This window comes from Macaca mulatta, chromosome 14, assembly GCF_049350105.2.
Source record: "Macaca mulatta isolate MMU2019108-1 chromosome 14, T2T-MMU8v2.0, whole genome shotgun sequence".
NCBI lineage: Eukaryota > Metazoa > Chordata > Mammalia > Primates > Cercopithecidae > Macaca > Macaca mulatta.
This window is the reverse complement of record NC_133419.1, coordinates 4,572,817-4,600,766: the sequence shown is the minus strand read 5'-3', so window position 1 is coordinate 4,600,766 and position 27,950 is coordinate 4,572,817. Positions and strand designations below refer to the sequence as shown.

General features: G+C 51.7%; 1 protein-coding gene, 1 long non-coding RNA gene and 1 other non-coding gene across 18 annotated transcripts in view; 2 read left to right on the top strand and 1 right to left on the bottom strand.

Moving 5' to 3' along the window:
* Positions 1-27,950, top strand: part of ANO1 (anoctamin 1) — a 218,538-nt gene that overhangs the window by 85,161 nt on the left and 105,427 nt on the right. For 12 of the 16 annotated variants that reach the window (XM_077961821.1, XM_077961822.1, XM_028833093.2 and 9 more), the window contains exon 2: positions 21,410-21,582. The exons of 1 other annotated variant lie outside the window; for it this stretch is intronic. In XM_077961821.1, the coding sequence (XP_077817947.1) occupies positions 21,410-21,582 (173 nt within the window). Of the gene's footprint in view, positions 1-18,497; positions 20,956-21,409; positions 21,583-27,950 lie in introns of those variants that run through there. 3 more of the 16 variants (XM_077961827.1, XM_077961826.1, XM_077961823.1) reach the window with 2 other exon arrangements.
* On the bottom strand, positions 51-27,933 carry LOC106993173 (uncharacterized). The gene is made up of 3 exons (XR_013403430.1): positions 27,879-27,933; positions 22,838-27,151; positions 51-17,113 (listed from the first exon to the last, which is right to left on the bottom strand). It is a non-coding gene; the product is annotated as an uncharacterized LOC106993173 (long non-coding RNA).
* Positions 18,235-18,341, top strand: LOC114672466 (U6 spliceosomal RNA). Its single transcript, XR_003722882.1, has one exon. It is a non-coding gene; the product is annotated as a U6 spliceosomal RNA (small nuclear RNA).

Below are 27,950 nucleotides of genomic sequence, written 5' to 3'. Positions count from 1 at the left end.
AGTATTTCTTTTAGTGCAGGTCTGCTGGCAATGAATTCTCTTAGTTTTTGTTCATCCAAAAACATATTTATTTCATTTTCATTTTTGAAAGATATTTTATCTAGATATAGAACCCTAGATTGGCAGTAATTTTCTTTCAGCAATTTCAATATGTCACTCTATTGTCTTTGGTTTCTATTGCTTCTGTTGAAAAGTCAGCCATTCACCTTATTATTAATCTTTTCAAAGTAGATGTCTTTTTTCTCTGGCTGTTTTGTCATTTTTCCCTTTTTTTTTTGTTTTCACCAATTTTGCTATGATGGGCTGGGATTATTCTGATAGGGTCTGGGCCATACTTTTCAACATTGTGCTAGATATCCTAGGAAAAAAATAAGGCAAGAAAAATAAATAAAACTATGGATAGAAAAGGAAAAAATAATACTGACATTATGCAAATACAACCTGTTTGGGGTTCATAGAGCACATCATATTCTTAACTAAACATGGCCTGATGTCTCTCATCAGTGTTGGAAAATTCTTGGTCAGACACCTCAAATATTGCTTCTGCCCCATTTTCTCCCTTCTGTTTTTTCAGAATTCCAGCTGCATTTAGGTTAGGTATGTTTACAAGACATGGATGCCTTTCATGGTCTTTTCTGTGTTTTATATCTTTTTTTTCTCCTGTGCTTCAATTTTAATGCTTTCTATTAACCATCTTTCAGTTTAGCTAATCTCTTATATTCTATCTAATCTGCAGCTCTACCTACCTTTTGAGTTATCATTTTTGGCTTTGGAATTCCCATTGGATTCTATCTGTACATTCTCATTCTCAAGTGAAATTCTCCATCTTTGCATTTACTGTATTCATCATATTAACAGATGTGTCTAATTACCCCAATATCTGGATCTGCTGTTGGTCTGTTTCTATTGTCCTTTGGTTTTTGTTTGCTTGTTTTACTTTGTTTTGTTTCTGTGCTTCTTGATTATTTAGCTCTGCTTCCTGGCATGTGTGGTGATCTTTAATTGAATCTTGGATATCACGTGTGGACAATGCAGAGGCTCCAGATGATGTTCTCTTCTTCCAAGAGGATTCTTGTCTTTTTAGCAGGCAAAATGCAGAAAGGCCGGCTGGTTTCTGTCAGAGTTGGAGATGATTTGAGATTAGACTTAAGGACTTATGGAAGGCAGGTCTTTTTCTGGGTTCTTGATTGAAAGCCTGGAGAGTTTACTAGGACTCTACCTCCTTAGAGTACCCTGAACTCCAATTATGTGTGTGTGTGTGTGTGTGTGTGAGACGTGTGAGCAATAAAGCTTTTTAATCACCTGGGTGCAGGCGAGGCAGACTGAGTCCGAAAAAGGAGTCAGCAAAGGGAGATGGGGTGGGGCAGTTTTATAGGATTTGAGTAGTGTAGTGGAAAATTACAATTAAAGGGGGTTTTCTCTTGCGGGCAGGGGCAGGGGTTACAAAGTGCTCGGTGGGGAGCTTCTGATACTCATTGTCCAGGAGAAGGAATGTCACAAGGTCAATTCATCAGTTAGGGTGGGGCAGGAACAAATCACCATGGTGGAGTGTCATCAGTTAAGGCAGGAACTGTCTATTCTCACTTCTTTTGTGGGTCTTCAGTTGCTTCAGGCCATCTGGATGTATACGTGCAGGTCACAGGGGATATGATGGCTTAGGTTGGGCTCAGAGGTCTGACATTACTGTCTTCTTATATTAATAAGAAAAACAAAACAGTGGTGAAGTGTTGGAGCGGCAAAAAATTTTGGGGGTGGTATGGAGAGATAATGGGCGGTTTTTCTCAGGGCTGCTTTGAGTGGGATTAGGGGTGGCATGGGAACCTAGAGTGGGAAAGATTAAACTGAAGAAAGATTTTGGGGTAAGGGGTGATATTGTGGGGTTGTTAGAAGGAGCATTTGTTGTATAGAATGATTGGTGATGGCTTGGATGTGGTTTTGTATGAATTGAGAAACTAAACGGAAGACACAAGGTACAAATAAGAGAAGCAGAAAAACAGGTATTAAAGGACTAAGAATTGGGAGGACCCAGGACATCCAGTTAGAGAGTGCCCAAGGGGGTTCAGCATAATTATTTACTTGGTTGATGAGTTTTTGGGCTCTATCCTTGATTTTTTTATGTTGTCATATACTAGGCCAGATTGATTTAGGTAAAAACAACACTCTTCATTTAAAAATATACAAAGTCCTCCTTTTTCAGCAGTAAGTCAAGGCCTCGGTGGTCTTGGAGGACAACCGCAGCTAAAGAGTCAACCTGGGCCTGAAGGATTGATAAAGTCTGTCATATGTCTGCGATGCTAGCAGAGAAGTTATTAGAGAGGCTACAGAAGATTGTGAGAAGATTAGCAGCCTGGTGAATTTCCTGTCTAGCTTGCTAGAGGACTGGAAGATAGTTGCCCAGAGGGCTGGTGTCTGGAACAAGGTTGGGGCTGAGCAAGAAAGTGTGTCCATATAAAAGTTCAAATGGACTGTACCCTGTAGCATTTCAAGGGCAAGCTCTAATTCTGGGAAGGGCAAGAGGTAGGAGTACTGTCCAGTCCTTTTTAAGTTGGAGGCTGAGCTTGGTGAGGTGTATTTTTAAAAGACCATTAGTCCATTCTACCTTTCCTGAAGATTGAGGACGGTAAGGGGTATGAAGGTTCCACTGAATACTAAGAGCCTGAGAGACGGCTTGGGTGATTTGACCGATAAAAGCCGGATCGATGTCGGCCGGGCATGGTGGCTGATGCCTGTAATCTCAGCACTTCAGGAGGCTGAGGTGGGCAGATCATGAGATCAGGAGATCGAGACCATCCTGGCTAACATGGTGAAACCCCATCTCTACCAAAAATACAAAAAACTAGCCAGGGGTGATGGCAGGTGCCTGTAGTCCCAGCTCTCTCAAGAGGCTGAGGCAGGAGAATGGCGTGAACCTGGGAGGTGGAGCTTGCAGTGAGCCAAGATCGCGCCACTGCACTCCAGCCTGGGCGACAGAGTGAGACTCCATCTCAAAAAAAAAAAAAAAAAAAAAAAAAAAGCCGTACCCTTGTCAGATTGAACAGAATTAAGAAGGCCAAATAGGGGAATTATATCTGTTAGAAGGGAAGGGATGACTGCAGTAGCCTTTTCGAGCTAGTGGGAAAGGCCTCGACCCATCTGGTGAAGGTGTCAATCCAAACTAGCAGATACTCAAATTTATGGACACGGGGCATATGAGTGAAGTCAATCTGCCAATCTTGTGTTGGAGTAAATCCATGAGCCTGATGCGCAGGAGAAGGAGGAGACCTGAGAAAGCCTTGGGGGCTGGTGGCATGGCAGACAGAGCATTGAGAGGTGATGGTCTTAAGGATGGATTTCCAGGAAGGGAAGGAGATGAGGGGCTGCAGGAGGCAAGCCAGAGGCTTGTATCCCACATGGAGGTGATCATGAAGGGAAGAAAGAATGGATTGAGCTTGTGAGGCAGGAAGAATAAATTTTCCATGATCGAAGGACCACTTGCCCTGAATTGGAAAAGCCCGGTAGAGTAGGTTTTCAGAAGAAGAGTAGGTGGGAGTGATAAAGGAGAAAGAAAAATACTGGCCTTCTGGAGTGGGGGCTAGGATATTAGTGGGTATGGAGGCATTGGTTATTTTATATATTTTTATTTTTATTTTATTTATTTTTTTAATTTTATTTTATTTATTTATTTATTTATTTTTAATTTTTTTGGTTGTCCTGTCAGCATAGGCATTTTCCTTTGCAATAAGAGCAGTAGGTTTCTGGTGTCCTTTATAATGAATGACTCCAGCCTTGGCCGGCAGGAGAGCAGCCTTAATGAGGGCCTTTATTAGGGCGGCGTTGATCATGGAAGAGCCTTGTGTGGTAAGGCAGCCTCTTTAGGCCCAGATGACCGCATGGTTATGGAGGATGAGGAAAGCATATTTGAAGTCAGTATAAATGTTAATGTGCATTCCTTCATCGAAAGAGAGTGCACAAGTTAAAGCAATCAGTTCGGCTTGTCGGGAAGTGGTGGCGGGGGAAAGTGCAGCAGCTTTGATAATAGTGGTGTGGGACATGACAGCATATCCAGACTTAGCTATTGAAAATTGGTTGGGTTTAGAACTGCCGTCGATAAACCAAGTGTGGTCTCGGTTTGGAATTGGAAGAGTAGAACTCTGAGGAAAGGGGGAAGATGCTATGTGTATTGGGGAAACACAGGTATGTGGTTCAGGACTTGTGTTGGGTGTTAAGTGAGAAACTGGGCTGAAATCGGGCGCATGGGTAATAGTTACTGTTGGAGTTTCAACAAAGAGCGAATAGAGCTGGAGGAGTCGAGGGGCAGACGATAAATGTGAAAGGTGTGAGGAGGATATTCATGTTTGAAGGTTGTAAGAACTGTAAAGGGTAAGTGGAGCACAGCCCGTGATTTTGAAGGTCTCTAGAAGTATTAAAGCGGCGGCTGCCACCGCATGCAGACATGAGGGCCAGCCTAGAACTGTGAGGTCAAGTTGTTCTGATAGAAAGGCAACAGGTTGTGGGCCTGGCTCCTGTGTGAGGACTCCAGCAGCACAGCCTTGGATTTCAGTTGTGTGTAAGGAAACGGGATGGGATGAGTCGGGGAGTGCTAGTGTGGGAGCTGTCTCCAGGGCCTTCATGAGAGAGCAAAAGGAGGAATGGGGAAAAGACTTAGGGTCTATGGGATCAGTTAAGTTACCCTTTGTGAGCTTGTAAAGTGGTTTGGTTAGGATAGCAAAGCCTGGTATCCAGAGTCAGAAGTATCCAACAACGCCTTAGAACGAAAGGAGTTGTTTTCTGGTGGTGGAGACTGGGGTCTGGGAGATTAACTGAACACAGTCTGCAAGAAGGGCGTGTGTGTGCTGATGGAGGATTATACCGAGATGGGTAACACTAGGGGAAGAAGTCTATGCCTTAGAGAGGGATACTCGGTACCCCTTTGAGTAGATAGAGATGTTGAAGAAGCGGGATAGTGTCCTGCTGGGAAGATTGATAAGAAGGGCTGCAAAAAGGAAGATCATCAAAATATTGAATAAAGTGGAAGGCAGACGGGCGAAAAGAAAGCAGATCATGAGAAAGGGCCTGGCCAAAGTAGTGTGGGCTGTCCCTGAAACGTTGGGGCAGAATAGTCCAGATGAGTTAGGATTGATGAGTGCCTGAACTCCAATTTTTGCCTCCCCTTTCTCTCTCTCTCTCTCTCTCTCTCTCTCTCTCTCTCTCTCTTTCTCTCTCTCCTTTCTCTCTTTCTCCCCCCTCCCACCTCCTCCAGAATGTTGAGCTTATTTCTCTGCAGCTCCCTTCTCTTAGCCCTCAAGTCCCGTCTGCCTTGGTTGTCTTCCAATTCTTTCTAGCAGCTGCTTATAGCAGCTGAGTTTCTCTGTTTTTTAATCCGGCCTTTATAGATGTTCTTGACATCTATAAAGTTAACAGTTGCCTACTGGAGCACCTTGTGCCGTAGATGGTTGGACACACAGAGGAGTGGCTGAGACCGCTAGAGCTTCACACTAACAACAGAGGAAAAGTCTGCTGTTAGGGTCAACCAATTAGGGGAGGGTCTCTACCTCTGTTGCTTCCAACTGCAAGATCTTGAGTAAACCACAGGAATTGTCTGGGCCTTAGTTTCCTCATCTGCAAAATGGGTCTAATAATACAAAGGCCATGTATTTCATAGACTTTGTGTGAGGATGAACAATAGGGTATGCAACCAATGGTACTTTGGAAATAAAGAGGTGATTTTTTTGTTTGCTTTCTTTTTTTCTTTTTCTTTGTTTTTTGTTTGTTTGTTTGTTTTGTTTTGTTTTTTTGAGATGGGGTTTTACTCTTTTTCCCAGGCTGGAGTGCAATGGTGCAATCTTGGTTCATTGCAACCTCTGCCTCCCAGGTTCAAGCGATTCTCCTGCCTCAGCCTCCCAAGTAGCTGGAATTACAGATGCGTACCACCACACCTGGCTATCTTTGTATTTCTAGTAGAGATGGGGTTTCACCATGTTGGCCAGACTGGTCTCGAACTCCTGACCTCAGGTGATCCACCTGCCTTGGCCTCCCACAGTGCTGGGATTACAGGCGTGAGCCACCGCGCCCGGCCGAGGTGATTTTTTTAAATGACGAATGTGCAATGGACTCCAAATATAGGGACACATTTAGGACAAGAACCATTTGCTGTGTGAGTCTCCTACACCCCTCCACAGGCACAGATGAAGGAGAACAACTGAGAACTCGTGTGCACGGAGGCTGCATGTTCTGAACAGACTATGCTGGGGTCAGAGTGTTCAGGAGCTGCTTTTCCTCTGGAGCCTTGCCCAGGGTCCCCTCACCTGGACTACCATGGGCGCCATGTCTCTCTCAGCAAGGCGGTTCTGGAATCACGGTCACCTGTGTGCATGTCTATCCTCCATGAGACTGGGCAGGTCTCATGGAGACCTGCCTGCCCTCTGGGCCCACTAGGGACTGTTGAAAATCCCTGAGTGGGAAGTCCTAGAATATGGGTATTTGAAAGCTCTTTGGGTAAAGCAGGGATTATCTAGATGAGCACTCTGTAAATATTGGGCAAGACATTGGACTTCCCCAGGGCAGGAAACTGCCATAGATCAGAATGTGTCTGTTATGTTGTTTGTTGTTGTTGTTGTTGTTGTTGTTGTTGTTACTTGAGACAGAGTCTCACTCTGTCACCCGGGCTGGAGTACAGTGGCGCAATCTGGGCTTACTGCAGCCTCCGCCTCCCAGGTTCAAGTGATTCTCCTCCCTCATCCTCCTGAGTAGCTGGGACTACAGGCACATGCCACCACGCCCGGCTAATTTTTGTATTTTTTAGTAGAGATGGGGTTTCACCATATTGGCTAGGCTGGTCTCAAACTCCTGACCTCGTGATCCGTCCGCCTCGGCCTCCCAAAGGGCTGGGATTACAGGCGTGAGCCACCGCACCCGGCCAACAATGATTTTTACTGCATCAATTGGTGTTTGTTGAATAAAGGCAGGGAGGGGAGGAAAGAATGGGATGGGGGTAGAGAAGAGCAAGATCAGGGAGAATTCCAGCTCCTCAGGCCTAGACCTGTCATCTTATCAGAACAATCCCAATCACCTGACAGTGGTCTGGAGACCAGTGGCCCTTCGACAAGAGCATTTGAGCTGAGCAATTTTTGCCTTTCTTAAAGATAAGATTAAATTAATATGAATCCAAGTCTTACCACGAGGACGTTGCCCTTTGCTGGGAAGCCGAGCAGTCCCCAAGTACCTCACCCATGATTTTCTTGGTGCCTCATTACACATTGTAGCAAAAATGGCAAGCCCCTAAGAGGACCACTGTGATCCTCTGAAGATGGGGGTTCCCGATCCCGCGAACCCAGTTCTTCAGAACGCTGTTTGTTCTGGAGAAATAAGAACTGGTCATATCTAGTCTTTGTTTCCCTCTCTTTTGATCATTTTTTGGATGAGTCAAAATCAGGTCACCACCAGCACCAGGATGTGACATGAAGGGACGTGCCTCAGCCCCACAGGGCACATTCCTGCCCTCTCCCCAGACTCAGGTCTTCCCTGCCTCTGAATCTTGCTCTCTCTTTCCCTTGTTCTCACTTTTCTTTCTTTTTTTTTCTGCCCTTCCCTTCTTTTCTTTAATTCCTCTTTCTTTTTTACCTGCGGAAAAAGTCTTCAGACTTCTGGAGTGGATTCATGAGTGTGAACGGGGTGCAGGCTGCCAACATCATTTTTCCTCAAGGCACAGAGGCTGTTTCTGTGGCTGGGCACAGCTGAGAGGACCCTCTCGCGGCACTGGGGGATTGATGGCTGATGGAGGGAAGGAAGCTCATAGAACATCAGGCAGAGTTCGTCCTGCTCCCCTCAGACTCCCTATATCATACTGATGGGGATGCAGCCCTGGGCTGCAGGGGTAGGTCCGGCCTGACGGAGGCTGGGACATCTGGAAACCAGTGGCCTCTCAGCCAGCCCCTGGCTCCTGTGCACATTCTCCGGGAAGAGCCCCAGGTCTCTTCTTCACTCCCCCTCACCCTCCCAGTGGGGGTTCTCTGACTCCAGCAACACGGATGGGCAGGGAGGCGTCTCCAAAGACCAGACGCTTCGCTAAGAAATCGTTTCTCAGTCCCTGTGTGGCCCCTTGCTCTTAACCTTTTCCTCCTTTGTTCTTAGTCCTGTTTTTGCCCTGATTTTTCAGCTGGGCGCCCTGGACTGAGGCAAACTTTAAAATTGCCCCTGGGATTAGACACACGCTGGCCGCCTCTCTGGCTATGATGGCCTCCCTGTTTAGGGCAGCAGGTAGGGAACAGCTGGCTCAGTCCAGGCCAGATGAGCAGGAAATAAAGGTTTTCCTTGTCCCCCTTCCTCCAAGCCTCCTCCTTCTTCCCTTTCCCCTTGCCATGGGAAGTTCTTCTCTTCCTCCACTCCTTCCATCCCTCACCGTCTGTGGGCCTGATGCTGATTATCCTGTTCACTATCAAAATTATTTGGGAGAAGAAAGTCATTTATACTTTAGTATGAGTTTGATCGATAGTTTGTTTTTCCTTGGTCTATTTGCTCTCTGAGTCTCACTGGCAGATGAAAAGTTGAGGGCTGCATTACAGACGTTTGGGGCCATTACAGGAGAATGGAGGTGAGGGATGGGTGGCGGGGGCGGGGTGCTGACCGTAGAAGGACCCCCCAGAGCCCAAGCAGTCACACACACAAGCTGCCACCCCCAGTCCTCGATCGGTTTCCACGCCGTTCATAGTCTGAGACAAAGGAGTTTAAAAGTATGTGGTTGAGAGTGGCTTGGAGCCCAGCTAGGTACAGGGAGCAAGGGGAACTGAGGCTGCTTGACTGGGCAAGGCGAAAATGCAGGGAGTTTTTAAGACGGCTGACTGTAGCTCTGATTTTTTTTCTTGTGAAGGAGGAATCCTGTTTGGCTCCAAGCCTGGGGATGGGGCTGGCTCTGTGGAGCAGGTTGCATCTGAGCTGGGTGGGCCTGCCCCGAGAGTCGTCGGCTGCCTCCAGAGGGGGTGAGGTTTCCATCACAGGGGTTGAGGTCTCCTGGATTCAGCCATCATTAGAGGAGGCTTTGCATATTGCCGGGGTTGTGCCAGACCGGATACACGGGGGCCTTGACTAAAATGTGTTTCTTGGGCCCTGCCCCCAGCTCACTGAACCCAGGAGCAGCCCTGGGATCATTGTGATCTCACAGCTCAGACAGCATCAGTCCCCCGTGGGGGCCGCCTTTCCAGCCCCTCTTCCCAGCGGAGGATCCCAGTGCCTTCCTGGCCTGACGGCCCTGCAGGCCTGGCCCTCCCAACTTCCTCTCTGCCCTTGTCCCCCGTCATTCCCCCAGTTGGAGGGTGCCCCAGCCTGGCTGACGTCAGTTCTTGTCCCCAGCACACACAACTCTTCCCAGCCTCAAGGCCTTCACCTGGCTGTGCCGCTGCCTGCGATGTTCCTCCCAATCTTGTCAGGGCTGGCTCCTGGGGATAAGATATCTGCTCAGATGTCACCTCCCCAGAAGGGCCTTCCACAGCCAGCCACGTCGTGTCTCCCCACACCTGCCCCCACACTCGCTAGCCCACCATCCCCTCTTCCTTCTCCCATCCTCCACAGGGGTCATCACCATCTAATATTCCTGTGCATGCATCTGTTTGCCTTTCTGGCTTCTGGTTTTGGTTGCCTTCCCCCGGAAGGTAGCTCTGTGGGAGTAGAGCAGGGACTTGTTTGCACTGTTTATTCCGTGACCCAGCCCCGGCTCTGTGTCTGGCACATAGAATTGTCACTGAATGAATGAATGAATGAATGAATGAATATCCACTGTGTGAATGAATGAGTGACAGGTTTGGCGGTCACTGGAGCAGATGGCCGAATCTGTGACAGCTGTGACAATAAACAGCAATTACAAGCAGAGGGCCAGATGCCGAGCTGCCCTCGTGGACATTAATGGTCCCAGGCCCTGAGCTTGCATTCCCAAGGGACCCCTTGCTTGGTGTTTTGGGCCCACTCTCGACATCCTGACAGCCTGTCTTCTAAATGGGACTGAGGTGGAAATGGGGGGCGGGGTCCCAGAGCCCACGTGACTTGTCCAAGGACACCTTGCAGGGTTGCAGGGACAGAGGGGGAAGAGGCCTATGCCTGGCACCCATCATCAGTCTCTAGAAAGTTCCATTCTGAAACATGAGTCAGCCATGCCCAACAGTCTCCTGGGACAATCCCCCACACAAACTTTTGCCGAGCGCCTGCTGTGTGTTGAGGGCACATGGAGTCCTCCTCTCCTTGGTGATTTGGTGGCGGGGGTAGGGAGGTGGCAGCCCTGACTTTGGCTTCCCTGAATGACGGCACAACAGAGAAACATCTGGTCTCCAGTGGAGATTAGATCTCCGTCAGCGGCAGGGATGCAGCCGGCCCCAGCACTGGAACTCCACGGTGGAGTAAAGCACCCCGGAGGCTGTCCTGGCACAACCTGACCGCAGTCATAGACCAGTCAGCCCCGGGAGGGACACTCTGCCCCGGCCCGGATGCTGCCAGCCGGCCCCATGGATGCCACAAGTCCAGCCAAGGAAGTGCCTGTCCCCACTCCCAGGGCCATGCAAAGGGGTCCAAAATAAACTTGAAAAAGCAACCCCCCAACGGGGAGGCCAGTTTGTCCGGGGTGTCCGGGGGCCATGATGGGCACTGCTGTTTTCCTAACTCACGTGACCAAAAGTCCTTTCATTTGCATAAAAATGGAACCTGGTTGTCTAAGTCTTCCCAAAGTTTCCTTATACCAAGCAGCCGTGAAGGGCCCCCAACAGAGCAAGGTCTCGACTGGCCACCATGAGAAGCCGCCGTCCCCACCCTCCAGTCACGTCCAAACCCCTCTACGCTGTGGGGCTTAACCACCTCTGAGCATCCCACGTGCGTGTCACTCACTTCTGTCTTGTCGATGGTCTGCCTGCTCCTCCCTCGCTGGACAGCAGCTCCAAGGGGACAAGGAATCGTGCGTGTTTTTATTTATTTTTTTTTATTTTATTTTGTTTTATTTTTGAGAAGGAGTCTCCCTCTGTTGCCCAGGCTGGAGTGCAGTGGCGCAATCTCGGCTCACTGCAACTTCTGCACCCTGGGTTTAAGCAATTCTCCTGCCTCAGTCTCCCGAATAGCTTGGATTACAGGTGCCTGCCACCATGCCTGGCTAATTTTTGTATTTTTAGTAGAGAGAGGATTTCACCGTGTTGGCCAGGCTGGTCTTGAACTCCTGACCTCAAGTGATCCATCCGCCTTGGCCTCCCAAAGTGTTGGGATTACAGGCATGAACCACAGAACCCGGCCTGTGCGTGTTTTGCTGGCTGCTTCTTCCCCAGTGCCTCGGAACCTTGAGAAGATGCTCTCAGGCACCCGGTGGATGCACAGGCAGCCCCAAGGCCCTTCCCAGCCTTCCTATCCCTCCAGGCCTCCCGACCCCTGACTCTGGCTTGGGGCAGTTGACTGCTCCTCTTCATCTTCCTAGTTCCCAGTGACCCTTTAGGATTGAGCTGAGAAGCCACTCCCTGTGCAAAGCCTTCCGGAATCAACCGTGACCTTTCCTCCCCCCGGTCCTTCAGCATTTTTCTGTGGCTGTCAGATTTCTGACTTCCTGGCCGACTATCAGCCCCACACCTGTGGGTCTGTGCCCAGGGCTCACAGCTTAACACATAGGGGGACCTTAATAAATACACTGATTTCCCCTGTGGAGGGGTCACACTCCTGCCAGGAAAACCCAGCCCACCTCCGCCCCGGACAGGAGTCCTCACATTGGAGAAGGCCTGGCTCTCAATGGGGCTTTTGTGGCGGGTGGCAGTGGCCTCAGCAGCTTTCCCCGGCAGCTCCACCAGCCGGAAAATGTTAAGACAACACCTCCATCCTTGCCCCTAGGGAGAACCTGTTTGTGAAGATTCCACAGCCTCTCTTTAAGAAGCAAGTGTCCGTGCTGGGGTTGGTTGAGTCGGGTAAAAATCGCCATGTGGGTAAACTCTTCATTGTCCTCCACTAGGCGGATGCTAGAATCTGTGGACACTGACGAAGGACATTCTCTCATTTGCTCATCCTTTCAAAGGATACTTTGCATACCTACTGTGTGCCGGGCTCTGCTAGGTCCTGATAATATATAGAGAAAAAAACAACGGTCCCTGTTTTCCTGGTGCAGGGAGAATAATAAGCTGTCAGATAACAGATGCGGGGAAGCAGAGGAAGGAGCTGGGAGCAGGGCCAGGGCAGACCCTGGAAAGGTGGTTTCTTAGCAGAAATCTCGGAAATATGAGCGAGCCAGGAGGGAGGGAGGGTCACAGCTCCCAGAAAACTTGAAGTCCAGTCCCAGAGAATACAGTTAACTCCTGGGAGGAGGATGCAGTTAGCCTATGTCTGCTCCACGGTAAGGGGCTCTATCCCTGGCACACCCCCCACTCTTTCCCCAGCCCGCTCCTCCAACTGTTCTGAAGTGGTGGAAAGGCAGGTAGGGGCTGTCCCAGTGGTTATCTAAGGGAAAACTGCCCCCCTCTGTTTAGTCCCCAAGCTGAACAGATTTGAGATCTGTTTAACGTGGAAGATCTGGGCTGTGATGAGCTTAAAGTGGGAGGGGGACGCTTGATTTTTCAGAAAGCCTGATTTCAGACGTAATCATTCATGCTTAAGAAGCAGGGATGCTGAGTCTTGGGAATAGCTTTTGGAAAATGGTAATCTACGTTAGAGGGCAGGGCAGGCAGCCCTGTGGCCCCTGGGCTCTGTATGACTATGTGTCTTGGAGGATCCGGGCTGTGATGAGCTTAAACATCTTAAATATCTGCATTCAGGAAGAGCTTCTGGATGGACACTGGAACCACTAATTATGCATGCCATTGGGAAGGAGGTCCCATGTTGGGTCATTTTTAACGCTTCATGGATGAGTTGTCGTATGTGTATGTGTGCAAGTGTGTGCATGCATGTACTTACCAACTCTATAGGACACAGATCTTTGGATTTTGTCTACATAAGCAAAGGGATTGAAACGACTTGATTAATTTGCTGTTGGCCACTAATGCATTTTGCAAAGACAGGCGGCCACTGTCTGTCACAAAGGCTACTCTGTCTCACGCTCTCCCCTCCTTACGTTTTAAGAGTCAATGCCTTGGGGCTCAACTTTGTTGGACAGCTGGCTCGATTCTGTGCATTTTTCTAGGTCTCCATGGCTCATGTCATTTTCAGGCATGAATATGAGCCATCAAATTATGACTAAATCGCCTGGAGCCGCCATTCTAGCCAAGGAGGGTGAGGGGAGGTGGAAGGAAAGCAAGATGATGAAGCAAATTCCTCTGCAGATAAAGGGTGGCAGATTCTATGGAGAAGTACAAAGTCGGGAAGGGGTTTGAGGAGGTAGAGGTATAAAAGAATGCGTGAACGAGGCAGGGCACCGTGGCTCACGCCAGTGATCCCAGCACTGTGGGAGACCGAGGTGGGCGGATCACCTGAGGTCAGGAGTTCAAGACCAGCCTGACCAACATGGTAAATCTCCGTCTCTACTAATAATACAAAAGTTAGCCGTGACGGGTGCCTGTAATCCCAGCTACTTGGAAGGCTGAGACGGGAGAACAGCTTGAACCCAGGAGGCAGAGGTTGCAGTGAGCCAAGATCATGCCAATGCACTCCAGCCTGGGCAACCGAGTGAAACTCCAAGTGAATAAATGAATCGTGAGTGCATGGTGAGTGGGTAAGTAAGTGGGGAACGGGGTGAGCCAATGAGCGAGTGAGCAGGTGGATGAGTGGACAAACAGTTGAGCAAATGAATGAGTATGTGGCTGAATGAACCCCTCGCTCTAGCGGAAAAGCCAGAGGAAGGTGCCCGAGCATCTCCTTCAGGGGTACCTGCCAAGGCGGAGTCCTGGAACCCCTGCCCAGGACCTCTCCCGGAGGACATCTGGGTCAGTCCCTTGCTCCCCAGCGCTGTCAGCCCCTGCCTCAGATCTCTTACCCAACCTCATCGCTTCCACCTGGCAAGGTAGATGGCCCATGTACTGGGAGCACTACATGGTAGGATCCCTGGGAGGGTGCCCCTGGGTGTCCTCCTGGGTCTTTCTGGTGTGAAATAGGGAGCTCTCTCGGCTTCTTCAATTGAACACCTGTGTGACCAGCTCTGTCATCAGATACGTTTTGTAATTAAAGGCTACTCTGTCATAATATTTCAGGAATGTGCTGTGATTGGCCTTGGGGCAAAGGTCGGTTTCTCTGCATGTGTGCTGTACAGAGAAAAAGCTGTTCAACTATTTTTCCCTGAATAGTAAAAGGGTCCAATATGAGTCCACAGGTTACAAAGTGTATCAGTCCCTTAAATGATTGTCACCCTTTTCCTACCTATCAACCTATTCCATGTCACTGCAGAAATCTTAAAAAACAGGAAATGACAAGGCGGAAAATAAAAGCCATCCAATATAGTGTTCCTTAAACAATAAGAAAAGGTTCTGTAGCTAAGCAGTCCAGGCTCATTGTTCCTTTCCACATGTGGCTTTCAGCCCTGGAACGGTGGCTTTTCTGAACTGAGATGTGCCGTAAAGTAACAGTCACATACCAGATTTCAAATATGTAGTTGGAAAAGAGAGAATGTCCAAGGTCTGATTAATAACTTTTTTTTTGTTTTTGAGACAGGGTCTTACTCTGTCACCCAGGCTGGAGTGCATTGGTGCAATCATAGCTCGCTGCAGCCTCAAACTTCTGGGCTTAGGCAATCTTCCCACCTCGATTTCCCAAGTAGCTGGGATTACAGGCAGGCACCGCCATGCCTGGCTCATTTTTGTTTTTTCTTTTTTAGAAATGGTATCTGACTGTGTTGCCTAGGCTGGTCTCTGACTCCTGGCCTCAAGTGATCCTCCACTTTAGCCTCTCAAAGTGCTGGGATTACGAGTGTGAGCCACCATGCCTGGCCAGGAACTTTTATATTGAGGACATGTTGAAATGATATTCTATGTATAATAGGTTACATACCATAGATTATTGATTTCCCCTGATTATTTTTACTCTTGTTAGCGTGGGTAGTAGAATATCTCAATGACACACGCTCCACAGGGCCCAGTAACGCACTCCTTTATTGTACAGAAACATTGCATCAGGAGGACGAGGTCTCCCGCGCCAAACCCAGAGGGCCTTCAAGGTTCTGATTCCCCAGTGCAGGGTTGGGAAGATTCCTCCACTAACTGGTGATGCTCCTGGCTCATTTTCCCATTCATTTCTCCCACAAACCTGGGGCCCAGGGTGTACAGCCAGCGGTTGTCACACACAGTTTCCCCCCAAGAGAAACCTGCAGCCCAGAAGTTCAGTTGCAGGACAGAGACCCCCAGCCTGGCAGAGGCCTTGACACAAAACAGAAGTTTGGCACCAAATGATATATACGTGAAGGCACAATGAAATGAACAGCAAGGGTTCAAACAAAAGGCCATGCATGGCATAACAAAATTCTGGAACATCTTTTGTTCCAACCATAGGGTTTCCCAGGAAGGCGTCAGGATCTCCTATAAAGATAACTGAGGCTCACAGTCGGCCCTGGAGCTGTGGCTTCCTTGACTTTGGGGAGGGGAGGGTGTGATGAGACCCCAGAGGATTCGCTCCAGAGTGAGACGCTTGCTGCAGCCAGTGCCTGCAACATTAGGGAAATCAGGGCCTTGGGCGGGTCACTGACACCAGGGGAGTGATGCAGGTTTGGTGCACTCACGCCCGGCACACAGCCCATGGAAGGTGCAGGGATAAGTCTGTGGCTGAGAGCAGCTCTCATGGGGTTCGTGTACTCTCAACAGTGCAGGGGTGCCAATCCATGTCCCAGCTCACGGCCTTGGAACCTCAAGTCACCTTCAGCCCCTCAGGCCAGAGGACAGGAGAACCAGGACTTGTCCTTCTCTATCAGAAGCTGCATCGTATCTAGGGAGAAAATACACAACCGGGGCAGGGGCTCAGAGGAAGCCATAAGGGTCAGCCTCGTCTCTCTGGAGTGGCACGAGCTCAGACAGAGGCCGCCCACCTCTGTGAGGGGGAGGTTCCTTACTCTCGGAAAGTATGCTGGTGAAAGGAAATTGCCAGGCAATCTGGAACTTTTCTTCTTTCAAGCCCTGGGAAGAAGAATTGAACCAGTGGCGGGCAGCTAGGTGCTCTGTTTGGCAGGGTGGGCAGGTGCTGTCCTGCTGCAGGGAGTCCCACCCTGTCCCCCACGGCAGGGTTTCTGATGGCAATGCACCCGTCATCTTGGGGAGGAAGGCTGTGCCTCCTGCAGAGTCCCTGGGGAGGAAGCAGCTGTTTAAGATTTCGTCTACACTTCTTCCCACACCTCCTGAGAAAGGACACAGGAGGAGGTTGTCTGTGTGAATGCACTTGCAGATGACTGTAATCACCCTAACAGGGCGACTTAACATTTGTAAAGAGCTTAGCACAGGGCTGGCTGTAGTAAGCACTGAGCAGCTGCTTGTTAAATAAATAAACATAAATGGGGAAAATCCATAGTGTGCCAAGGATGGGAAGGAGAGTAAAAAGCGCAGAAATGAAGCCCGAAAAACTGAGGATGGTGGGCAGAAGGGAACATGAGTGGCTGAAGCCAAGGATGGAAGGAGCAGAGGTGAGGGATGCCATCTGAGCTGGACCAGAAAGGCTTCCAGGAGAAGGTGGCCTGGCCAGGCTCTCAGCTACCCCTGGTGAGTTTTAAAGCTCTTGGGATTCTCAGAAGGCAGGCCTTGGGTTCACAAAACACATTATGAATCTGAAAACCCTCCTATGGAAACTGGATGTCCATGAATTCTGTTGGAGAAAAAAAAAAAAAATCCGCACCCTCCCCTCTGCCCCAGGCAGAACTTCATGCTTTGGCTGCGTTTCCGAGCTTCGGCCGGCAGTTTCCGAGCCCGTGGAGTCCCGCCGTCATGCTGCGGTTGGCTGGCCTCTGCTTGGGCACTGACATCATGCAAGGGAAGGAAATGACAGTGACCCGTCTCCCGCCCACCGTATCTCAGTTGTAAATTCCCCAGGCACGTCTTCCCCGGGGTAATTACAGCCCAAGTTGCTTTTAGGAGGTGATATCATTTACCTGTTTGGCCTCTGTTTCTGTCCTACGCGGGTTGTCCAGCAGCACGGGGCTGGTGGGGAGTGGGACGGGTGGCCGTTGGCGCTCACAATGGCCCTGAGTCATGACTGCTCACTCCTTCCATGCTCCTTTTCCTCCCCTGGGCTGCTCGTGAGTCAACAGCACTTATTAAACCCCTCTGAATGCAGAGATTTGTACTGGACCAATCGAGGGCCAGGGCAGGCTCAGTGCACCCGGGCTGTGCGGGTGCCACCACCACTACCAACGGAGAGCAACCCTGGGCACCTGCGTATTTCTGTTTTGTAAAAAGAAACCCAATCTCCTTTCTGCCACCTCTCTAATTCTAGGTGTGCGTTGAATTCATGGAGTGAGCTCTGGTTTGAGGGGTGGGGATCAGAAGAGCTAGATTGAAAGCCAAGTTTGCTCTCTTGCCTGACCTTAAGCCAAGTACATCACCTCTCCAGGTGTGCGCACCTGTGAAATGGGGACTGATAACGCTGTCCTCCCAGGTCCAGGTGACAGTGCAAGTGAGGGCTGCTGAGAAACCTGACAGCAGTGGTGCTCAACTGGGGCTGATTTTGTCCCTGGAGGATATTTGACAACACCAAGAAACATTTTTAGTTGTCACACTGGGGCTGGAGGCAGAGGGTGCTGCTGGCATCTTGTGGGTGGGTAGAGGCCACCAGGGAGCCTGCAAAATGTCCCACACTGCACAAAACAGCTCCCACCGCAGCGGATGATCTGGCCCCACACATCCACGTGCTGAGACACCTACTGTGTCACACCCTAGAGCTCGTTTATTAGAAGAGGCGTTTGCATCCCTGGCTTGGACTCACCATGGCCAGGCGCTGGGCCTCTTGGTCCTCGCCCACCATCCAGAGGGAGACACTTCATGCCTCACTTTACAAAAGAGGAAATCGAGGCAAACCAAGGCCGTGAGGTTGGTTAATGGGGAGTGAGGTTCCTGTTCCGGCCTGTGGTCTCAGTAACCAGTCCCTGCATCTCCATCATTTGGGGCACCTCGCTCTGCCTCCCTTTGTAAAGTGTGGTATGTTGGACTTCCCTCTGAGTTGCAGACAGCTTGGCCAGTGCTCTGAGGTATTCTTCCCTGTGGGCAATGCCAACGGGATGGAAATAAAATACCATTGAAAAGGGCTTCCCTGTGCTGCCTCCTACCAGGAAGCCACCCTCCTAACAGCTTTGTCGGTCTGCGCTCCTCGTCACCTGATGCTTGTATCCTCGGTGACTATTAAAACGTCAGCAACGTGCTCGCTTTGGCGGCACATACACTAAAATTGGAACGATACACAGAAGATTAGCATGGCCCCCACGCAAGGATGACCTGCAAATTCGTGAAGCGTTCCATATTTAAAAAAAAAAAATGGTCAGCAAAGACACCTGTATCAGTTGGCGCATGCCATCAAATGACACTGAAGGGCAACACTGTGGCCAAACAGGCCAACTGGGAAGCCTGGAGCTTCCCATAACGAAATGCACCATCTAGACAAATTACAGCGGTGTTTGACTAATTCATGAGCAGGGAATTAATCCTCTGCCCGCGAAATCTGTACCTGTAGGGTTTCAGTGATGAAAATCACTGAGACAAAAAGAAAACTGAGTGCAGCAGTTTATGGAGAGGCCCCACGTATAAGCAGCTAGTGACTGGAGTGGAGAGAGAATCCCAACAAAATGACCCATGGGACACAGGCGGGGACAGGGAACTAGACAAGGGAACCATCTGTGGAACAAAAAGGACCCTGTAAACTTGTCCTGGCTTGGGAGATATCTCCACTTACAGGAATTATTTTCCCACTCCTATTTTTGGGGACTATTGTTTTTACTTTGCGTCGGTCTCTGAAGTCCCTAGACCCACGAACCCCCGGCAAAGGCCACGAGAGGCCTGGAGGCAGAACTGGTCCTCTCTGGCCCTTGCTGCTCAGAGGCCACACTGCATTTTCTCTGCCCTTGTCTGTGGCGTGTCCACACTGTCCACCTCGGAAGACTTGGGGGAGGGGCGAGAGGAAACAGAATGCGGGGATACTGGAGAGAAAAAAAGAAACATACTGGCAATAGCAAAGAAAGTGGAGTCTTACAGGCAAGCCGATGCCTTGAGCCTGGCTACAGTCTAAATCACAGAAACCAGAGAGGTTAAGCACTGTTTCTTGAGTAAAGCCACAAGTGGTGCTGTGGGGGAGAGGGTGGGGCCCCCCCTGCCTAGGAGATGGCCCCTCAGCAGGCAGCCCCCGAGCCCCAGAGCTCTCTGGGGCCAGAAGTGTCACTTCCCAAACCTTTGGGAACACCAGTGTGTCCAGATTTGGCCAAGCATATTTTAACTTTTTTTTTTGCGGCAAACTGTGCCTCGTAGAGCTCTGGAAGGTCCTTTGCCACTCGAACATAAATGTGAAAAGACAGTACATTAGTATTACACAATGTTGGTTGTTTACCAACAAGGATAAGCGGATGGAATTACATAATCCTCTGTATGTGCGTGTGGGATTCTCCCAGCCCTGGACACTTGAACTTTTAGGGGCAGAGGCTGTGGAGCACTGTTCCTGGTATGGATTTGGCCAGCCTGGGGCACTTCTCCAAACCCTCTCTCACTGTCCAAGGTGCAGACAAAGGGTCCTTTAGGGCCACTCAGCGCCCGTTGGCACCACCAGCCTGAGAACCGAATAGCCTTCCTGCACTGCCCCAAGTTCAAGGAAGTCATGGACTTGTACCTAAAGCGGGAAGTCCCACTGAGGCACCGGGAAAGGGGAGGTCATGACAAGATGATAGTAATGGTGACAGCAGTCACCGCTGCCGAGCCTGGCAGCATCAGGCACGCTGAAGACTCCCATGAGAAGGCGGAAGCTCTGAGGCCCAGGAGGTTCTGAGGCCAAAGAGGCTGGCACAAGGTCACAAGGTCACAAGGCTGGAAGGTGCCAGAGCTGGAGCTAGACCCCAACCCCATCCTAGCTGACTCCAGATTCCATGCTTGGAACCATGGCATGCTGACGACATTGTGGCCTTGAAAGACAATTTTCTAATCACTTCTGTAGGCCTTGAATGTTCCCAAGTGACCATTTAACAAGCAATTATTGAGCACTGGCTGTGTGAACCTGGTAGACAACCCACGGTAAAATGAGACGGAATAAATGAAGTGCTCGTTGAGGTTCAGGCAGGTTCTTTGGGTAGAGAGGAAGGCCTGCATATTTGGGTGGGAAGGGGACAGTGGGGGAGAATCCAGCAGGACTTCCTGCAGGAGGTGCTTTCTGATGCACACCATGAAGAACTCATAGGATGTCAGAGGCAGAGGGACACTTTATTTCCACTGGATGTGGTTGCCAGCATGGCCCCTGGGGCTTCACCTGAGTGTGGCTGTCCCCTGGGGACCTGCCTTATTCTCCTTAGGGGAAGAAGACTTGAAGATCTGCAGTGTGCCAGACCCCTGCTAGGTCCGGGGGTGAGAGAGATCAAAGCCACCATCCCACCCCACTCCCCTGCCCCTCCAGAAAGCAGGACAGCCTCGCCCAGCAGTGGGGAAAGCTCTGCAGGAGCCCCGCCCCACCTCAGAGGATGGGGACTGGTCCTTGGCCTTCCTGAGCCTGGGTGTCCTCTGCAAAATGAGGACCCGCATTCCAACCCTGCAGGTGCAGGGTTAAGTGAGATGATACACACTCACGCCCTGCATCGGGGACGCTGCACGCGCCTGGGCACAGAACAGTAAGCGCTCCGTAAACTGGGGGGACACCGGAACATCAGTGGGCTCCAGAGAGATGACTGCCCCGGGAGAGACTCCCCCAGGAGCGCGGGCAGCTGGAGGGGGCGGGTCGGCAGGAATCAGGCAAGCTCCCCGGAGGAGGTGAGCGCTGACTGACAGCAGGAGTTTGCCAGGGTGGAGGGAAAGGGGCAGAGATCCAGACTCCAGTCTCAGAAGCTTCGCTCCCCCGGAGGCGGAGGTGACCCGCCACAGAAGCGCCTGCCACGCAGGGACTTTATTTCAGGTGGGGCCATACTGAACGTTCCCCCCTTTCATACCCGGTATGAAAACCCTCAAAACATCCAAAGGGGCACTTTCCCCGGATAAAAATAAAACTTGGAGGGGCCCGCAGGAATGGAATACTTTTTCTTCCTGTGTTTAAATTTCTACGGAAAATCTGACCCGCGCGGCCACCGCCCCTGCCATAGGCGGGCGGAGAGCGCTTATATCTTTAAGGCAAAGGCGGGCCGGCTGGCGTCCAAGTTCCTGACCAGGCGCGGGCCGGCCCGCGGGACCAGCAGCCGCGTGGCGGCGCGATCGGCCCCGAGAGGCTCAGGCGCACCCCGCACCGAGCGCGCGGGCCAGGCGGGCCAGGGCGGCGGGCGGAGCGGGAGGCGGCCACGTCCCCGGCGGGCCTGGGCGCGGGGAGGTCCGGCCCCCTGAGAGCGCGCCGCGAACGCTGCGGTCTCCGCCCGCAGAGGCCGCCAGGGCCGTGGATGGGGAGGGCGCGCCGCCCGGCGGTCCCAGCGCACAGGCGGCCACGATGAGGGTCAACGAGAAGTACTCGACGCTCCCGGCCGAGGACCGCAGCGTCCACATCATCAACATCTGCGCCATCGAGGACATCGGTTACCTGCCGTCCGAGGGCACGGTGAGTGCGGGCGGCCGCGACCCGGGCGGGAGGGCCGCGCACCTGCACCGCGGCGGGGGCGGGAACCGGACCGCGGCGGGGCCTCCCGGGACCCCGGGGGGGTGCCGCACCCTCTGCGCAGGGTTTGCGGCGCCCACCCGCGCACGTGCGTGCCGGGAAGGGCGCGCCGGCCCCGGCCAAGTGCGTGCGCCCAGCCTGCGCTCTGAGTGTTCGGAGCGCAGCGCCCACTCAGCCCAGCGCAGCACCAGGCCCCCAGGCATGGCCTGGCCCGGGAGCTCTGCGGCTCCGAAGCTGCCTGGCCCGGGGCTGGAGCTCAGAGCCCAACCAAGAGCTCACAGCTGGCGCCGTGGATGGGACCTTCCCTTCCTGGCTCGCGGCCAGGGGTGCCCGTTGGGGCAGCCAGAGGGAGGGTGATGGTGGGGGTCTTGGGCGAAGGCCAAGTTGGTCGCCACTCCACGACGATGGTAGCTACCAGGCCCCACTGCTTCACTACCCTCTGGAGTCAGAGCCCGGTGTCCTCACTTGCCAGAAACGCACATTGCGCCCAGGGTACTGGGCGTGGTACCCTGGCATTGGCAGCGAAAATCTCAAAGCCCAGGGTGTCAATCATTGGAGATTGCTTTCTACCCTCGCCCCTGTCTCCCCTGGGCGCCCAGGCCTGGTTCAGGTGGGGGCACTGGTAGGAAGCCAGTCATGTAAGTTGGGGACCCCATCCTGAGGTCCCCAGTATCCCCACCGCCCTCCCCAGGGTCAGACCCAGAGGTCTAGGGAACCCTACGTTTTAGGGAGGGGGGCGGAATTCTCCCAGGAAGGGTTTGGCTTGAAGGATAAAGTTCGCTGGAAGAGGATAGGACAGGGCTGGGACTGGCTATCTCCTCTCGGGGTGAGGGAAGCTCTCAGCAGCACTTTGCGGGAACTAAGGACAGAACCTCCTTTCTCCCTCCTTCCCCTGCAGACCCCATCAAGGCCCCTCTCCGGGTGTCAGGCCCAGCAGGGCTGCTTCAAGCAGGATGGAGACGGCCCTGGCTTATCCCTCTAGTCTCTGGGGCACACAGAGAGGCAGGGAATGAAGCAGGGGCAAAGCTCCTGCTTTGGGTCTCTGTTCCAGCAACAGCAGGGACTCTGGCCTTGGTCAGGCCTTGCACCCTTTGGGTCACAGTGAAGGGGGTTGGCCTGGGGGCATCTCTTCGGGAACTGAGATTGCACAGAGCTGCCAAGAGCACTGGGAACAGGTATAGATGGAGAGGGAGCCTACCTGTGAGTCACAGGACTGGCCGGAGGAGCTCAGGGATTGCCATTTGATCAAAGCCATGTGCCAGGCCATGCTGGCCCCTGGGCACCCTTAAAGAATGAGACAGAGAAGGCTCCACCCATCTGGAGCTTACTTAAATGGTGATGGAACGTTACCCGTTATCCACGGCAGTGACAGGGACAATTCCATAGTGCTAGGCCAGTGCTGTGCCTCAGCTCATGGAACTCTCACAACGTGTGAGGTAGGTGCTATTACTACAGGCAAGGAAACTGAGGCCCAGAAGGCAGGTGACCAGCTCCAAGTCACCCACCAGCTGGGAGGACAGTTAGGAAGGGCCCAGGACACAGACCAGGTAGCTGCAGAAAGTCTACCTGAAGAACAAACCTTCTGGAGAAGAAGCTAATTCTACCCAATAACAGGTGGGGACTGCATCCTTCAAAAACATTGCGTATTCAATGTCCCAAGGTGGGGCCATGGGGATACCAGCCAGGAGCCAGGGGATGGTAGTGCTGGCCAAGGTAATGGAGAAATGGATGTTCTGGGGGTAGGTTGGACAAGACCTGATGGTGAATTGAATGTTCAATAAGAAATGGAGCCTTCCATGAATAGCCCCCGGTCTCCACAGTTTTTGTTCTAGGACCCGTTGCTTATCCAGACTCAGAAACTATCAGCCTCCTGTAACCCCAGGTGAAGGCCACAAAGTCTGCAAACAGGCAGCTGGGCCCAGATGAGACCATCAGCTCTTAGATTCCACACAATACTTCCATTGCACATACTTTGTTTTGTGAGCTTGGAAGGCTGAATCAGAGGCGCTCGCTGCGGGGGGCAGAGCCTGGGAGCAGCATCTGCCAGTAGATGGCCAGACAGGCTGGAGGCTGCAGCCGTGGAGCAGGGGCCTGTTGGTGCGGGGCAGGCCGCATGGCAGGGAGAGCCTCCCAGGGCATCCCTGGCACTCCTCAAGCCAACAGTGGTTGCTCAGTCATTACCCTGAGTCACCCAGCGAAGGCGGCTCTGTACACACCAGGGCCAGAGGGCGTGGGCTGTATTTCAAAAGTCCCTATCCCGTTCTCAGGCGTGCAACTCATACATGCACAAGTCAACCACAAGATAAGTTCATCTGATTCTGGCTGCGGTTCCCAGCCTATGGCTTTTGCCTCGCCTCATTCCCAAGTTCAAGGGTGGAAATCGCTGCATTGTTTCTGTGCATTGAGATATAAGAAGAAATGACTTGAAAGCCAGAGGCCAGGTTGGACGCAATTTGTTTCCATTTCCTTCTGTTAATCTTTGAGTGTTTCTACTTTCTTCCTTGAAACTGGTGGCTGTCTGTGGCCTGGGATCTGAGTGCCCCTAACAAGCCCAGACACTCCAGAGATACCTGATTTGCTGGTATCTGCCCAGTATTTCCTGATTTATCTGCTGTGGGAGATGATCTGCTCATAAATTATGCATCATGTCCCATAATCATACATTGATATGTAGTGATCTGATTTTTAAAAAATTTTTTAGAAGACAAGGGAAGCTTAAAACTGATGTTCCCTTCTTAACTATAATTTGAAAAGTCTCAAAACCAAAAGAAATTTTACAGGTCACTGATTTCATTTAGCCCATTTTCAGAGAAAGTGAACATTGTAGATTCCCTTGAGTGATAAAGATATTTCATACGGATATGAATTCAGTTCCTGGAGCACCAACTCCAGAGACAAGCGGAAGAAGCCAATGCCCAGAGTCCCAGGACAGTATTAAAGGTTAAAGGACATAGGATTCCTTCCCCGTTTCTGCCGTTTTCTTGGAGTTTGAGGAAGGGGTTCATAGAGGCAGGTGTGGACCAGGTATAGGCTGTCATTCATGGTGCCTGGGACAGGGCTTCCAGGACACTCCTGCCACAAAAGGAACCTTCGTCCTTCACATTTTCCCATGTGGCCTCAGGGAAGTATTTCTCTTCTACCATTTTCCTATCTTCCTTAGGGAGGCACCTTCCGGGAGTACCTCCCTCAGTTATGCAGAAGGAAGTCTTCAAAATACCTTCAGATCATCCAGCACATTTTATCCCCACAAGAATCCTGTGACCTAAGTCCGGATGTCTTTGTCGGCATCTCACAGATGAGAGAAAATGGAGGCTCCCAGTTGGGGGTTGTGGTGTTGAAGTTGCTGGCCTGCCTGGGTCTCAGCTTCTGTATCCTTGGATCTGATGGCCACAGCCAGCCACAGTATACGAGACCCAGCCTCTGTTATTCGTTCACACATGCCCGCATTCATTCATTCAGCAACCGCATATTCAGTGCCGACCATCGAAAAGACGAATAAGAGGGCTGGGTGCCATGGCTCCCACCTCTAATCCCAGCACCTTGGGAGGCCAAGGCTGGCGGATCACCTGAGGTCTAGAGTTCAAGACCAGCCTGGCCAACATGGTGAAACCCCCGTCTCTATTGAAATTATGAAATTAACCAGGCATGGTGGTACGCACGTGTAATCCCAGCTACTTGGGAGGCTAAGGCACAAGAATCCCTTGAACCCAGAAGGTGGAGGTTGTAGTGAGCCGAGATCACACCACTGCGCTCCAGCTTGGGCGACAGAGCAAGAATTCGTCTCAAAAGAAAAGATGAATGAGAAACCCCTTGCCCTCAGCAAAAGTGCACCGAGGGGTTGCTAGCCCCCTTCTTAAGAATACAGAAACAGAAATGTTCTGACGCTTTCCCAGGCCTTCGAATTTGGAAGTTATGCACAAAGTCTCACCCACGTCCCTCCCACTGCAATTACATCTTCGCCTTTTTTCTCCCGTTCTACACAAGAAAGGCACCCCCTCCACTGCTCCGTGGAAGGACACCATAGAGTCACACGCCACCGTGGCGACCGCACTGGTCCTTGTTGTACATTCACCTCCTGACTCTCTCCAAGCCCAGCTCAGGATTGCTCTCCAGACCCTGGGAGCCTCCCAGCCCTTTAGAGTATAGACGGGAGATAGCCCACACCTTACAAACTAATACCTAAACAGACAAAGCAGCTTATCCAGGGCCACACAGCAAATCAGTGACAGAGTCAGGCCCTGGGACTCCCACACCTGTGTTTGGTGCTGCCTCCTGCTGGTCCCAGCATCACATCCGGCTCCTTTTGTAACTTTTTAAAGTCTGGATTTGGCACTGCTACCATCTTTCACTTGTGGTCCACTCTGGCCACAAGATTTTTTCCCCCGTCCTCCCCTAGTTCTTTATTTGTGCGTGTGTCTCAGTTCCCAATTAGAGCAAACTTCTGTTGAAGGTTCACTCTATGCTAGGCCCTGCTGTAGACTCTTTATAAGATATAAAGGATTCACCCTTCCAGCAACCCCATGAGGGAGATCATATAACATGAGGGAGGTCTTAGGGATATGGAGAGACAAAAACACGAAACTGTGTGCCTAAGGTCACACAGGTGGTTAGTGGCAGAGCTGGTGTTTGAACACAGGTAGGAGGATGCCCACTCTTGATCAGGCCCTGGTGCTGTCTCTCCCCCCACCGTGCATGGGAAGTTAGATGATGTTTCTGCTCCCCAAAGACTGTCAGGCCCCTGAGGGTAGGCGTGCCCCTTGATAGGGCCCCAGTGGACAGATGATGGGGGTTCGTATTGAACCTGGTAACCTTCCCTGTTTCACCCTGATAAAGGATTTTTGGCCACTCCTTAGCATAAATCCATGCTTTCTGGCTTGAAGGGATCCCTGTGAATTTCCTCCCTTTCTCTAAGGATTTGTTTGCTATTACCATTATCCCTGCCAACCAGGGGGGTTTATGGGGCCCCAACTAGGTTCTGAGTCCCTGTGTACTGAGGTCAGGTTGGAACTGTGTTCTAACACATCTCTAGACAGTCCCTGGCCAGGCCTCTGGGGTCCTGCCATCCAGGTTTGGGGCTAATTTGCAAGTTGAGAACTTACGGGTAGACGGCTCAGAGACAGTCCCAGCACAGAGAGACCTGCAGAGGCCAGAGGGGCTGGCCACTTTCACATCCCAGAGGATGCTGGATTTGCCCCGTGCCCTGAAAACCAGGTTGAATTACAAAGGGTTGAGAAGGACGGAAAGGTCATGCAGGGAGGGACACAGTGTCTGCAAAGGCAAGGAGGAGGGACTGGAGAAGGCCTGGGGGAGGGGGAGAGGAGGTTGGGTAAGGCAGTATGGGGAGGAGATGAGGAGGAATAGCCGAAGCTCTCAGGTGCACCTGGGACTCAGGCAGGTGTGCCCTTCGACCCCTCGAGACCGCGTATTCACCTGTTGGGCGCTGGCGCATTCCCTGTGCATGGGCTTACGTCTTCCAAGAGCAGCTTCTGGTTGGGCTCTTTTGCCCACTCGGCTGTGGGGAGAGAAAAGCACCTTTAGTCGCCACCTCCTTGTGACCCTGCCCTTGTCTGACCTCCCTGAGATGTTAAGGCGAAGGCATATCTGCCATTGGGTGGCCGTCGGGGTGATAGGGATGGCCCCAGGCGCCTGGCCCCAGAATTAGATGGAGCGTCCATCCCGGCACGTTCTGGCCAGTGTGTGCTGAGCTTAGCAGAAACTATCATCTCCTCGGTGAAGCCTCCTGCCGTTCCTCATTTAGCAGAAACCGACCCTGGGGCTCAGAGTATCCAGAGCCTCCCCCAGGCCTTGCAGCTGGAGAGGGGCCAAGCCTAGATGTAGACCCAGGTCTGGCTGACCACAGGGTCTACCATGAAGCCACTGCCCTGTCCCGGGCTGGCCTCACCTGCTGCCCCACACTGTCCCAGACATACCTGTGGCCTGGTGTTGCCCAAACCTCCCCACTAGCCTGTGCTTATCTGCGGTCTGCACTGGCCCTGCTTAACCGCTGCCTCAGGCCCCAGGACAGAACTGAGGCCCGCTAAATGGCTGCACTCTCCCCGTGCCCCTCAGCACCAGAGACAGAGCCCTGCACTGGGGTCAGCCAGCAGGAGTCTGGTATTCAGGGCCACTGAGCTGGGCAGCTCACCCGTGGGAGCCTCAGTTCCCTCCAGGTCAAATAAACCTAACTATAGTAACCCCTTCATAGGGTCAGTTTGTGGGGACTCAGTGAGATGACATACCTGGGCTGAGAAACAGCGTCACCCTGAGTCGCGGCTCCCACACCTTGGGCGTGCAGATGGGACTTGAGGCTG